At 35.5% G+C, this 14,195-nt stretch overlaps 1 protein-coding gene across 5 annotated transcripts in view; it reads right to left on the bottom strand.

Annotated features, from left to right (window-relative positions):
• Positions 1-14,195, bottom strand: part of VPS13C (vacuolar protein sorting 13 homolog C) — a 181,463-nt gene that overhangs the window by 86,833 nt on the left and 80,435 nt on the right. For all 5 annotated transcript variants that reach the window (XR_011568837.1, XM_070797480.1, XM_070797481.1 and 2 more), the window contains 10 exons: positions 13,917-14,070; positions 12,928-13,007; positions 11,356-11,415; positions 9,622-9,784; positions 8,766-8,882; positions 7,670-7,773; positions 7,316-7,483; positions 6,516-6,820; positions 4,217-4,364; positions 3,360-3,468 (listed from right to left, as the gene is read on the bottom strand). Coding sequence is in view for 4 of the 5 variants with exons in the window: in XM_070797480.1 (XP_070653581.1) it covers positions 3,360-3,468; positions 4,217-4,364; positions 6,516-6,820; positions 7,316-7,483; positions 7,670-7,773; positions 8,766-8,882; positions 9,622-9,784; positions 11,356-11,415; positions 12,928-13,007; positions 13,917-14,070 (1,408 nt within the window). In the remaining variant the exon portion in view is untranslated. The remainder of the gene's footprint in view (positions 1-3,359; positions 3,469-4,216; positions 4,365-6,515; positions 6,821-7,315; positions 7,484-7,669; positions 7,774-8,765; positions 8,883-9,621; positions 9,785-11,355; positions 11,416-12,927; positions 13,008-13,916; positions 14,071-14,195) is intronic.

Below are 14,195 nucleotides of genomic sequence, written 5' to 3'. Positions count from 1 at the left end.
AAAGCAATACACAGGGCAAGGCTTCTTAACTATCCCCTTATTTTAGCACTGTTTCAGGCATAATGTGATCCAGGGGAAATAATTCTAGCAAATGTTTTGCTTTTAGAAAACAATTCATAGAATAGGCAAAGATTTCTTAAATAGAAAATAAAAAGCCCTCATCATTTAAAAAATATGTATTAGAGTTCATTAAAAGTAACTAATTCTATAAACAGAAGGCCCATTAAGAGTGAAAAGGTAAACCACAGATAGAGAGAAGACATTTCTACACACATACTAACATGTATACATATAGCAAACGTAACCAGCAAAGGGCTCCTATCCAGAATGAATAAATAATTCCTATACACCAATTAGAAAAAAAGACCACACCTTAATAAAAATGGTCAATAGACTCGAATGTGTGAGTAGTTGCTCAGTCGTATTTGACTCTTTGCAACCCCATGGACTGCAGCCTGCCAGGCTCCCCTGTCCATAGAATTTTCCAGGCAACAATTCTGGAGTGGGTTTGCCATTTCCTTCTCTAGAGGAATCTTCCCGACCCAGGGATCGAACCTGCATCTCTTTCGTCTCCTGCACTCGCAGGTGGATTCTTTACCACTGAGCACCTAGGAAGCCCCATACTACACTTGATCTTAGTCAAAAGGCTGAGAAAACTTGAATGACCATGTCGAAAAAGAGAATATCCGAATAACCAATAAGCATATGAAAAGATACCCAATTTCATTAGTTACCAAGGAATAAATAAAAACCAAAGACTGACAATGGTCTTCTTGGTGAGAATGTGAAAAAACTGGAACTCTCATACCCAGCTGGTAGCAAAGTAAATTGATTCAACCACATGGAAAACTGATCAGTATAACCTGGCGTAAGTTACTGAAGCTAAATGTAAGCTAACATATAAGCCAGTAATTCTACTCTGAGTTGTATGTTCAGAACAAAAAAAGTAATATAACTGTACCAAAAGATTGTGCAATAACTTTCATAAAAACTTTACTCATGATAGTCAAAAACTGGAAACAGGAATAAAAGGAACAAACTAGTGCTAGATACTCCAACGGATGAATCCCACAAACAAAATGTTTAATGAAAGAAGCCAAACATGAAAAAATTTTTCTATGATTCCATTTATATGAAATTCAAAAAGAGGGAAAACTACTCTATCTACGGTATTACAAACTAGAATGGCAGTAAATTCTGGGTAGATCTTAGGGGAGGGTGGGAGTTTGGTACTGACCAGGAAAGGGCATAGGGAGGGCTCTAGGGTGCAGTGCTGGAAATGTTTTATATCTTAATCTTGGTGATTACACCAGTGTAGCCATATATAAATAAGTTCACTGAATTTACACTTTACTATATGTGTTAACATATTGTAAAAAAATAAGACACCCCTCCCTAGTTTTTTTGTTGTGTGTGTGTGTGTGTGTGTTGTTGTTATTGTTGTTTTTGAGATACAACTGACTTAAATTATTGAACGCAAATCCAAAGCTGGTGCTCCGTGACAACCTGGAGGGGACAGGGTGGGAAGGAAGGTGGGAGGGGGTGCAGGAGGGAGGGGACACATGTATGCCTACGGCCAATTCATGTTGATGTATGGCAATAACCATCACAATATTGTAAAGTAACTATCCTCCAATTAAAATTTTAAAATATTGTATTAGTTTTAGGTAAAAAAAAAAAAAAAAAGAACAGCTCTTTAAAATCAAAAAAAAATACAGTGGTATACCATTTTTTCACTCAGCAAATTGGCAAAAATTTTTAAATCTGATAATATGCTGTGTTAGAAAAGGCACAGAAAAACAACCTGATGGGAGTACAAAACACTCATGCTCATTTTGCGTATAAGCTCTATGAGGTTCAACTGTCAAAACAATAAGTGAAATTAAATTTTATTACATGTACTAATTAAATTATTTTAACAAAAACTAAATACTCTTTTATCCAGTAGTCCTGGTATTTTTCCAACAGATAAACATGTACTTGTAAAAGTGTATGCACTAGAATAATTAATGCAACATAATAAAAGTGAAAGACTGAAATAAACCTGACATGTCCATTAATAGGGACTTTATAAATTATGATACTTCAATAGAATACCAAGCATCCATTAAAAAGAATGAGTTAGATCTATACACAGCATATATACAGATATGGAATGAACACCAAGATACACTATGTATGTGTACATGCTGCTAAGTCATGTCAGTTATGTCCTACTCTTTGCACCCCCATGAACTGTAGCCTGTCAGGCTCCTCTGTCCATGGGATTCTCAAGGCATGAATATTGGAGTGGGTTACCATGCCCTCTTTTAGGCTATGTGTATATACATACATATAAAACAGCTTAGAAAATAAGTCTGGCAGTTACTTTGTCTTAAGTTAAAGGGCCACTGTATCTAATAATTTAAATCCTCTTGCATTTATATTGCAGTACAATTTTTTCCGTATCTTTGTTTAGTTCCGTATCTTTGTTTATCAACCACCTCAGTTTTTACATCTATATTACTAGTGTGTGCATGCTCAGTTATGTTCGACTCTTTGAGACTCCATGGACTACAGCCTATGAGGTTCCTCTGTCCATGGGATTTTCCAGGCATGAATACTGGATTGGGTTGCCATTTCCTTCTCCAGGGGATCTTCCCAACCCAGGGATCAAACCTACATCTCCTGCATTGTCAGGTGGATTCTTTATCACTGAGCCTCCAGGGAAGCCCCAGGTATATTACTACTAAATCTTATTTTAAAGTCAGATTGAGTAGGCTACATAGCATACTGTCAACTTAAATTTTCTTCTTTCCTATATGTGCAAATTTAAAATTTATTCCAGGAATTCACCACTGATCTGAAACCCTTCTTTCTGGCTTCCTCCTAACTCATGCAACTTAGAAATAACTGACAGTTTGCTTAACTTAAAAGCAAACTGTCGTTTTATTCAATAGTATCTTATTTACTTTCTCGGTAATACAAATCACAGTTGTAAATATGTATTCATTTATTTCATTTTTATTGTCTGTCACCCCTACTAAATTGTGCTGCTGCTGCTGCTGCTAAGTCGCTTCAGTCGTGTCCGACTCGGTGTGACCCCATGGAAGGCAGCCCACCAGGCTCCCCCGTCCCTGGGATTCTCCAGGCAAGAACACTGGAGTGGGTTGCCATTTCCATCTCCAATGCATGAAAGTGAAAAGTGAAAGTGAAGTTGCTCAGTCGTGTCCGACTCTTTGCGACCCCATGGACTGCAGCCCACCAGGTTCCTCCACCCATGGGATTTTCCAGGCAAAAGTACTGGAGTGGGGTGCCATTGCCTTCTCCTACTAAATTGTAAATAACTTATATTATGCCACCTATTGTTAGCCTCTTACCTGTCTCCTGTATTCTCGGTTTTACTTTATTCAAATCTTCAGGAGCCTCACCAAGATTTTCTGCTAGTATTCTAAACAAAAGATTAAGATCTTCTTGATTTAGATTAACCTGTGAAATACAATGTTCCAAGAAAAGATAATTTCATTTTTAATGAAACAATTCTAACACAGAAAATAAATCCTTAGTAACAAAACACTAAGGACCGAATAATCTTAATGATGACTAAAAAATTATATAATCACTATACACTCAAGTATTTCACTACTTATTTCATGTCAAAGTGAAGACAGTGTCTGAGAAAAACAGTATGATTTATGAGTCAGTATTAGTTTCATCTACTTAATCAATATGATTCTCAGTGAAAGTTAATAATGATTAAAGAAATCAGATCACCTTTTTTTAAAGAAATTAATTTTGGAACATAAGTGCTACTATGCACATATAAATGCTATTTTTTAAATAATAACAATTTCAATGTAATAGAAAGGCCATCTTCAATATAAAAAATAGGGTTCATTCAATGCTATAATTATCTTATGGGTACTTAGATATCCCTAAAATAAAAGGTTGTATATATAATATATAGAAGAAATAGAATTATAATATACTGATACTAATAATTTACAAGTAGATCTTTGCTAATGTGTACATATAACAAATTTAAAAGCTAAAGAACACTTAACTAAAGATTAAATTCTACTAAAAACAATGAAGATACTGTTGGACAATATCACACTGAAATTTTTCTTACAACAATCAGTGAAAAAAAAAGTCCACATTTCATTTGGATTTATAATGAGAAAATCTTCAGAGTCTCAACTTTCAATAACAAGGTTTTCTCCACTCATCTACTCACATTCATTGACTCAAGATGTCCTTTAATTTCCACAACAGGCACCTTGTGGTACCAAGATGCAGCTAGATTCCGATTTACAAAAAACTCCAAGTTAATTGGGTGCAACAGCTGAATATCAGGATGGGAGATTCCTGGCTGGATCACTGTCCTTATGGGAAATATAATTGATATATACGCATAAACATCGGGGTAAATGCAATATATCATTGAAAAAAAAAACAGAAAGTCCAAAGTTGTTGCTCTAAATGCTGATTTGAAACACAATGCTGTTTTAGTGTTTTCTAAACTTGATTTATAGTTAATTTAATCTACAATGCACCAGCATGAACAGATTAAAATACAGCTGACCTTTGAACTTCATGGGGTGGGGGCGCGCTAGTGGTGACAACCTTCCACTCAATCATGTAACTTTTACTTTGCCCTCCATATTTTGGTTCCTCTGTATATGCAGTTCCTCCACAACTATGGCTCCAAACAACCATGGGCTGTTAACACTGCATTATTTACCAATGGGAAAAAATCTGCTTATAAGCAGAATCATGCAGTTCAAACCCATGTTGTTCAAGGGTCAACTGTATATGATATACAATTAACCTTTTAAAAAATTTTTTCTTTAAACAGAAGATAGATGACAACAATTTTTAAAAAGAAACTGATATCACTGACAATATGGAGGAATTATCTGTACAGTTGTTCAAGGATTCATACATACGCTAGTACAGAGATTAGAGAAAAAAGCGACATTTGAAAAGCAAGCTCTAAGTTTATAAAGCTCTTCACCAGCATTCTTTTCTTGACGTGCCTTATAATCATTCCTTTTTTACTCAAGATAATTAAATATCCTTGGATGGGGTAGAAAATGATTTTAAAATGAATGGACACACTTTCAAATGTCCTCTGGTGTGAGCCCAAGAGATACATCATAACTTACACAGCACTCCTGCCAAAAATGTATAAGCTCAATTAAATCATGAGGAATCACTCAGACAAAACTGAGACTCATTCCATGAAACAACTAGACTATACTCTTCAAAACTGTCGTCATCATGAAAAACAAAGAGGGCTAAAGAACTATTACAGAATAGTCTATCAGTACAGAAATCCCCCTCCCTAGTACAAAATACAATTTAATGCCACATGTTACCATGGACTAAAGGGGAAATTCTTGGACCAACTGGTAAAATCTGAATATTGATTGCATGTGCTATGTGCTCTGCCCATGGGATTTCCCAGGCAAGAATACTGGAGTGGGCTGTCATGCCCTCCTCCAGGGGATCTTCCTGACCCAGGGATTGAATCTGCAACTCCTGCATGACAGGTAGATTCTTTACCACTGAGACAGCGGGGAAGCCCTATAGAACCCATACTGGATAATACATTATACCAATGTTAAATTTGGTAACTGTGGTGATTATGTAAGAGGATTAAAGTCCTTGCTCTTAGGAGACACATGCTAAAGCATATAGGGGCAAAGGATAAGATATCTATTCTCAAATAGTTTAGCAAAAAATGTTTTAACTTCCAGTTATGAAATAAACCTTGGGGACGTAATGTATAGGATGGTGACTATAGTTAATATCACTATATCGTATATTTGAAAGTTGCTAAGAGAGCAGATCTTGAAAGTTCTCATAATAACAACAAAAAATTTCTGGAATATGTGTGTTGACAAATGTTAACTAGACTTACTGTGGTGACCATTTTGCAATACATACAAATATCAAATTGCTACGCTGCATATCTGAAACTAGTATAATCTGTCAATTATATCTCAATAAAAATAAAATTTTTAATTTAAAATATTAAGTATATATACAGAATTAAAGCAAAGGCAAACAATTGGTGAATCCAGGTGAAGGATTATATGTGAACTCACAGTACTACTATTTTTGCAATTTGTCTGCAGGCTTGAGATTTTTCAAAATAAAAAGTTGATTTAAAGGACTTCCCTCGTGGTCCAGTGGTTAAGAACGCAGATTCACTGCATGAACCCATGCAATGGGACACGGGTCAATCCCTGGTCAGGGAACCAGGATCCCACAGGCCTTGGAGCAACTAAGCCCATGCACCGTAATCAGCCTACGCACTCCAAAGAAAATCCCGCATGACGTAACAAAGAACCCGCATGATGCAACTAAGACCCAACACAGCCAAAAAAATTAATAAATATTTTAAGATAACTGATTTAAGATACTGTTCTGTGCAACAGAAATATGTTGAGTATGAATTTCAACAGTCATAAAACTTCACAGACAATATTAAACAACACTTGAATACGTAATTATTGAAAGAGCATTACCTAGAAAGCTTCAGTTCTGTTAGTTGCACATCCATTCTATCAATCACTGGAGGGTCTGAGTAGTTTTCACCAGATACCAGACTGAACTGATTCTGAACTCTGATTAACCCAAGATCAACCACTACTGCATTGGTGGAAATGGAAGACTGTGGGATGACTATAACTGGTGCTTTCAAATCAATATTGATGGAAACACGAAAGCTCCTCTGGGCAAAATCTTTCACACTTGTGGCGGCCTTTTCTGCAGCCTGAGCAGTAGCTGCACTCAGAGCCTCTTTCGCTGTCTGGAAATTGTTCAGGAAGTTCTGGAGACACAAAGTAAAAGGACAAATTCAAACAGGAGGATAAGCACATCATTTCTAACACCATCTTCTTTTTATTTATGTGCTAATGTTTTCCCAATAAGTAACTTTCAGTTGAGTTCTATTTTTCTAAAGTTAGGAAAGTCTAATTACTGACTATCCATCCATATGCATGAGCTACCTGACAATGGCTAATTATAAATAGAGTTATATGGCTGAGAAACAGAGAAAAAAAATTATAATAGTTTTTACACTTGAGAATTTAGATTCACTATGTTCCAGAAAAAACAATTCCATTGTAGACAATGCTAGACAAAAATCATTAAATGATTTCAACTGTTAAAGAGAGGTTTTGACCTCTACATTAATCCATAAATAATATCAATAATCAAATCAATGCACATCCTAAATTCAAAGTTTTAAGATTGCAATCATAATTATCAGACTTGCTTAAGTACTTCTAAGTCAAAAAAATCTATATATAAATGGTGATTTTACCAGAAGTGACATGAGGAATTTATGGAGATAGACAATCTGAATACAGCCAACATTGAGTGATACCACACCATCCACCTTGGACATGTCAGTATAGGAATCCCCCTCAGTAGCATCTGGATACAAATCCAAGTTAAAATGAAAGACTTCATTTCCCATTATTGACACAGCCTGAAAAGCAGAAATGTGGATGAACAATGACAATGACAAAATAAAATCCCTATTGAAAAGTGTATATAATCATTATAGAAACATTTTCTATCAAAATATATTTCATTACCATTATAAAAAATAAAATATATATTAAAATAAAATCTCTCATTCACCAAAAAATATTAATGATTTACTGTCACCTACTTTTTTATGAACTGTCTTAGGATCAACATCTGTGACAATAATATTTTCCAATCTGGCAAATAGTGACTGCTTTCTTGACTGAAGAGAAAGGGAAGAATCAAGACCTGAAAAGAAGCATATTATTTTAATTTCTATAGATACCATAATAGGATCTTAAGATTTTTCTTCTATTGCATAACTTTATTTTGTAGGTGATATTTTCATAAATTTAGCAATGTCTGAACTCCCAATTGATAAGTGCAATATTAGATATTTTTGGTTTTATAAACAATGAAGCATATAAATTCATTAAAAAATAATTATTTGAACTTTCAACCTTGTGAAGAAACTACATCTAGTACAAACATATTATCTTAGGATTTTAGTTAATTCTTTATACTTATATCCAGTCATTTACATGGAGACTATAAAAGTTTCATGAATCAACTTCAGATTAGTAGATACACTCCAGTTCAGAAAGAACACAGAAAAAGCCTGGTTTTCTGGGTTTTAAGTTCTACAAGAATTGTATTACACACATTCTTTACCTTTACCAGATCACAATGAGCTTATAGAGTCAGAGAAAAAATCTAGACTCATTTTAGCAGCTTTTGCCTAAAAGAACATAATGGGCTCTTAGGATTTGTTCTTCATAAGGTTGCTTTGTATTTGTACCAAGCTAAAGCATATTCACAGACCTTAAACTGAATTCTGGGTTGACACTTAGCTCAGCTCATCAGGAGCATCCCTACAAAGACATTAGTATTCCTTTCACCTCTGAGACACTTGTGTGTGCGTGCTCAGTTACTCAGCAGTGTCTGACTCTTTGTGACCCCATGGACTGCAGTGCATCAGGCTCCTCTGTCCATGAGATTCTCCAGGCTAGAATACTGGAGAGGGCTGCCATTTCCTTCTCCAGAGACAACTCTCAAAAAGGTCCAATTCACCAGTATATGTGGTTCAGCTCTTGAAGAGTTAAAAAGAAAGTATGTAGTCCAATTATGTCATAAAATAAGCCAGTTTTCAAAGCTCAGAGGCTTCCATTTGTGAATATGCTTTAGCATTGCAAAAGAAACCTTATCTTTTCAATGAATTTTAAGATCATGAGAACTTTTACCTTGAATCTTGATTTCAGCAATATTGTTCTTCTCATCGCAAACAACAACACAGAAAGCATTCAATTTGGCAAACAGCCTGAAGTGAATCATGTCACTGTCTTTAGAGGATACAACCACTGCAAATAAACAAAGCAATTCTATCACAGTGGGATTCTAGGGTTACATATTCTATGAAGGTTTCTTCCCTATATTAAGTGTTCGGCTTAAAATAATTACAGAAGTCTCAAGTTCTTAAAGATTTCAAACACTTTTTCGCTTTATATATTCTGTAGTTTGCATTTGCAATAGTGAGGTGTTACTTTTATAATGTAAAAGCAAGAAAACATTTAGATAAATATAAGGACACTGAAACTCAAGGAAGCTAAATAATGTGCCTATGGTCCCACAGTTTAAATAGCAGAGTCAGGATCTAAACTGAGTTCTTTCTGGTTCAAAAGCTGGGCTCTTTTCCAATTCATTGATAACCTTGCATCCTGGCCCTCATGTCTGTGGGTCTTGATTTCCTTATCTGCAAAATGTTAGATATGATTAGTCTTCTATGGAGCCCATTCAGGAGCCACTAAGAAAGGAAGAAGAGCTCAAAATCAATACAGGTCTTCTTCCCTTAGTACCTTGATAAAGGCATCGCCCATCAACAACAAAATAAGAACAAAAACAGACATTAAAAAAAAAAAAAAACAGTATTAATCACATTTATCTAAGATATCAGGCACCCACGTATGACTTAGTTTGAAGAAAAGAACAAAAGGAGGGGAAATGGCATGTAAATGACTAACTAGATGGTCTCTAAGATTCCCCATTTGGCTCTACAATTCTAAAACCCTTTCTAACAAGAAACAACCGTGTTTTTCATACCCTTCTGCAGAGCTGAATTTTTTTGCTGTTTTTCAGTAGAAACCTGTATGTCCTTGGTATCACTCATGTTTTGGCCATCTGATGGAATAATGGTTGTCAGGTAGTTAATAGAAGAGAGAAGAGCTTGTGTATGCAGCAACAGGTTTAAAGATGAAAAAGCCACCTAGAAATATTTTAGAAAGAAAATTACTTTCCCAGGCCAGCTGTACCAGTAGTCTCCATATGATGAATGCAAAAGGCTCCTAACTAGGTTTGCATCACTGCCTTATACTGCTTGGAAGGAAGGAAGAGGAAAGGAAGACTTATAACCCACAATCCTTAAATAGGGACTATATGCAGAATAAATTACACTTAGTATATTTTGGGGATCAAGATAACCTAATTACTCCACTCCCCAAGCCTAATTATCATAGAGTATATAATCTGCCAGTAATGGTCATTCTAACATTCCACATATACATGGCTTTTCTCAATCTTCAATGACTGACTATTATGATTATATAAAATATATATTAGCGCATGAAACTCCAGAATCATCATGTGTTACCCTTATGTCAATAAATTATTTCAAATGTGATATGCATGAGATTTAAATATAAAAAACGCAATTAAGAGTGACTCAGTCACTGATCTTCTACCACAATTATGATCTTATCATTAAAAAAAGAATACATAACTCATAGGAAAAAATATATTTTTTAAAACAGTAACTCCAAAAAGCTAAAATAGAAAACAAACTGCTTTAAAGAATATATGATTTTCTAAAAGCAAATTGATTGTTTTTTAATCTATTTGGCTCTACCAGGTCTTAGTTGCAGCATGCAGGATATCTAGCTCCCTGACCAGGGATCAAACCCAACCCCCTGCATTGGGAGCAGGGAGTCTTAACCACTGGACCATCAGGGAAATCCCAAAGTGAAATTTTTTTTAAAAAACTCACTTTTTATTCAAAAGAATTTGTTTTCATTGCTTCAAAACACTGCTACTGCTGCTAAGTCGCTTTAGTCGTGCCCGACTCTGTGTGACCCCATAGACGGCAGCCTACCAGGCTCCACCGCCCTTGGGATTCTCCAGGCAAGAACACTGGAGTGGGTTGCCATTTCCTTCTCCAATGCATGAAAGTGAAAAGTGAAAGTGAAGTCGCTCAGTCGTGTCCGACTCTTAGCGACCCCATGAACTATAGCCTACAGGCTCCTCCGTCCATGGGATTTCCCAGGCAAGAGTACTGGAGTGGGTTGCCATTGCCTTCTCCTTCAAAACACTAAGTGGACATAAAAATTATTAAAAGGAAGAATCAATATTTAATAGATTCTCCACATCTCCAAGATAAAATCTGAAACTCATTTCTCTCATTTTCTTTTTATTGTTTCCTAAAACAAAATTCTTCCTCTATTTGACTACCTTAGTGTGGCTCCAGAGTACTCAGCATCTCTCCTTATATTTCACATTCTTTCTGAGCCCTGCATTAAATGATATTGTCTGGTTTGTTCAGAATCCTGTTGGTTCTTCGTCAATTAAAGTTCCCTCATCTACAGCATTCCCTCCTTTAGAAATAATCTGGATGTGATACAGTAAGTTAAAATAAGAGCATTATTATCCTGAATCATAAACACTGAGTATGAAAAGACATTTATGAGGTTAATTTATAACTTGTAATGGTTCCTCAAAGGATACTTAGACTTCCAGAGTAGGTTATTTCCAAATAGGATGTAGTCTTTTGATAGAATTTCTTACCTTAAATGTTTGTTCAGTTTTTTCAAAGGTAGTTTGAAAACTGGGTCCATTCTTATCAGCCTAAAAAAAAAAAAATGTTCTAAGGAAGGAATTAAGACCAAAGTAAACAAATCATTTACTTATAGTCATTAATTTATTTATATTCAGTTACAACTGTATTTTTAAATACATTATATATTTAATTTTATCATTATTTTAAGGTTACATCCAAATCCATTTATTATAAGAGTACAAATTTGTCCTCCTCCTTTAAACAGAGGAGAGCATGGCATCACTCACTTTTGGGAAATGGCTAGGGATCAGAAGGATAAACTATGAAGGCTAGAAGGTTTCAAGGTAGTCTAGCCCATCTATTAGAAGGTGAAAGAAAGGGAAAGTCACTCAGTGGTGTCCGACTCTTTGCAACCCTATGGTCTATCCAGTCCACTGAATTCTCCAGGACAGAATACTGGAGTGGGTAGCCTTTCCCTTCTCCAGGGGATCCTCCCAACCCAGGGATTGAACCCAGGTCTCCCGCATTGCAGGTGGATTCTTTACCAGTTAAGCCACAAGGGAAGCCCAAGAATACTGGAGTGTGTAGCCTCTCTTTTCTCCAGGGGATCTTCCCAACCCAGGGACTGAACCGAGGTCTCCTGCATTGCAGGAGGATTCTTTACCAGCTGAGTCACAAGGGAAGCCCAGCACATCTATTACCTAATGTTTAAATCCCATTAGAAAGTCTTCAATTTTAGGATATCTCCAGGAAAAGAAATCTCATTTCCTTAGAACTCCAAACTTTAGAAAACTTTGATTTAATGAGGTCTTCACACTGAATCAAAAACCCATCTCCCATCATAATTACCAACTGCTTCAAGTTCTGTCCCTCAGGAATACATAAATTCAGTTTTACCTCCTGTGAGAAGCCTTCTGGCTAGATCAGTATCTCTGCCTCCCCACTCCCACAGCGCTTTGTGTTCTTCCTTATTAAAGAATCAAACACATTATATTTTAATTATTGCTTACCTATCTCCCTACTGGTCTACATATTCCTTAAGAATAGAGAATGTTTTCATCTCTGTATCCCAAATGCGTAACAGAATCTGACACAAAAGACATTCAATAAATAGTTATTGAATGATCAAACAAATCAACTAATCTTGAATGAAACCAAATGCCATCAGTTCCTGCAGCATTCTTCATATAACATACTTTTGAGTCACTTCCAAACCCTGGCAGTTCTCTACTCAATCAAATCCAATTTGACTGCATCCCTTCTGAGGTAGGATACCCAGCCAAATATCACCTACACAAGCAATGAACGCAGGTGGACGAATGTCCCCCAGAAGACAGGAGGATTTATTTCATCCAGGCTTCCATCTTTGTAGACAAGAAGTCTGGCTTTGTAAAATCCTAGTCCTGTACTTGAGTGAAAGAGAAAGAAGGTGTACAAATGGAAAGAGAAACAGTAGATATCCCTGTGATTCAAAGCCATGGCACAAAACAACTGCCTTTAATAATCTACTCTCATCTTTTCCCTCCCAGAGGATAGCTTAGAGTATTAAAATAAATACATAAACATTCTATGACCCTTACCTTAATGTACTCCACTTTTAAAAGATCTAACCCAGGTTTGTCAGAAGAGCTAATCAAGTGAAGTGGCTTCTTTTTAGATCCTGGATTAAAGAAAAAGAAAAAAAAAAGTATTTCAAATAAACTGCTAACAGGTACTACCAGATATCCTCTATAACCTCATGAAGATATACCAGTCACTGCCTCCGGAAGCCAGGGAGGGAGACGTGATTTATCCACTGTTTTATCCATCTTTTATTATTTGCAGTCTTATAACTCCTGTTTATGAGATAGCTTAGAATTTTCCACTGGAATAATCTTCTCTAAGGGAAATAATAGCCTAGGAAATTACTGTGGATTCATTCCTTCATTCCTCAAACATCCAGTGAGTACACAAGATGTACCCTGGAATGAATAAACCATAAAAGCTACTGAGAGAATTAATTTTATGTCCCATCGTTTTAATTTTTATAACCTGATACTGTTTCTGATATACAAACACTACTGAATTGAAAGAAAAAGGATTTCAATATTATAAGACCAGAGATAAATTCTAAATTTTGCCATTCATAAAATGCATAATCTTAAATAAGCCACTTAATCTCTCTCTATTTAACCTTCCTTTGTTAAATGGGAGTAATACACCCTATATAATGGGGATTTATACAGACTCTCTGAGGCAGAAGATCATAGTAGTAGTTAAGAATATAGACCCTAGGGCCAGATTTCTAGGGTTTTAATCATGGTTCAGCCACTACCTAGCAGTGTGATCTTGGGTAAATTATGTAACCAATTTACAACTTCATTTCCTCTTGTGAAAGCTAGAGATAATACCATTGCCTATCTCATAGCATTGTTATAAGAGTTAAATGAGTTACTATTTATAAGATGCTTAGAACACTTCTAGCTATTATTTATTATAAATTATTACTAAATAAATATAAGTGTTTCATATACTCAAAAGTGATAATAAAGCTGTTATTGTCTATTATTTCTACTTTTATGGTTATTACCTTGAATTTCATGGTAATCCAAGCTGATTTTCTTTAAATAAGACACTGCAGTTAAATCAAACGTTCTCATTGTAGCCTCTGTTCCTAACTGAGTAACATTAAACACTAGAATTGTATCTTCTTCCTTCTGTTGTTTGGTAAATTCCAGAATCACCTGAAACAATCAGGATAGCCAAAGAGAGTACTCTGAATCATACTTAAAAACACAAAATCCTTCTTCATATATATCATCAAGACAATAATAGAAATTTTGCTTATACTCTTCTATTACAATCAAGC

Source organism: Bos indicus, chromosome 10, assembly GCF_029378745.1.
Source record: "Bos indicus isolate NIAB-ARS_2022 breed Sahiwal x Tharparkar chromosome 10, NIAB-ARS_B.indTharparkar_mat_pri_1.0, whole genome shotgun sequence".
Taxonomy (NCBI): domain Eukaryota; kingdom Metazoa; phylum Chordata; class Mammalia; order Artiodactyla; family Bovidae; genus Bos; species Bos indicus.
The sequence above is the reverse complement of the archived record's forward strand: the minus strand, read 5'-3'. Positions and strand labels throughout refer to the sequence as shown.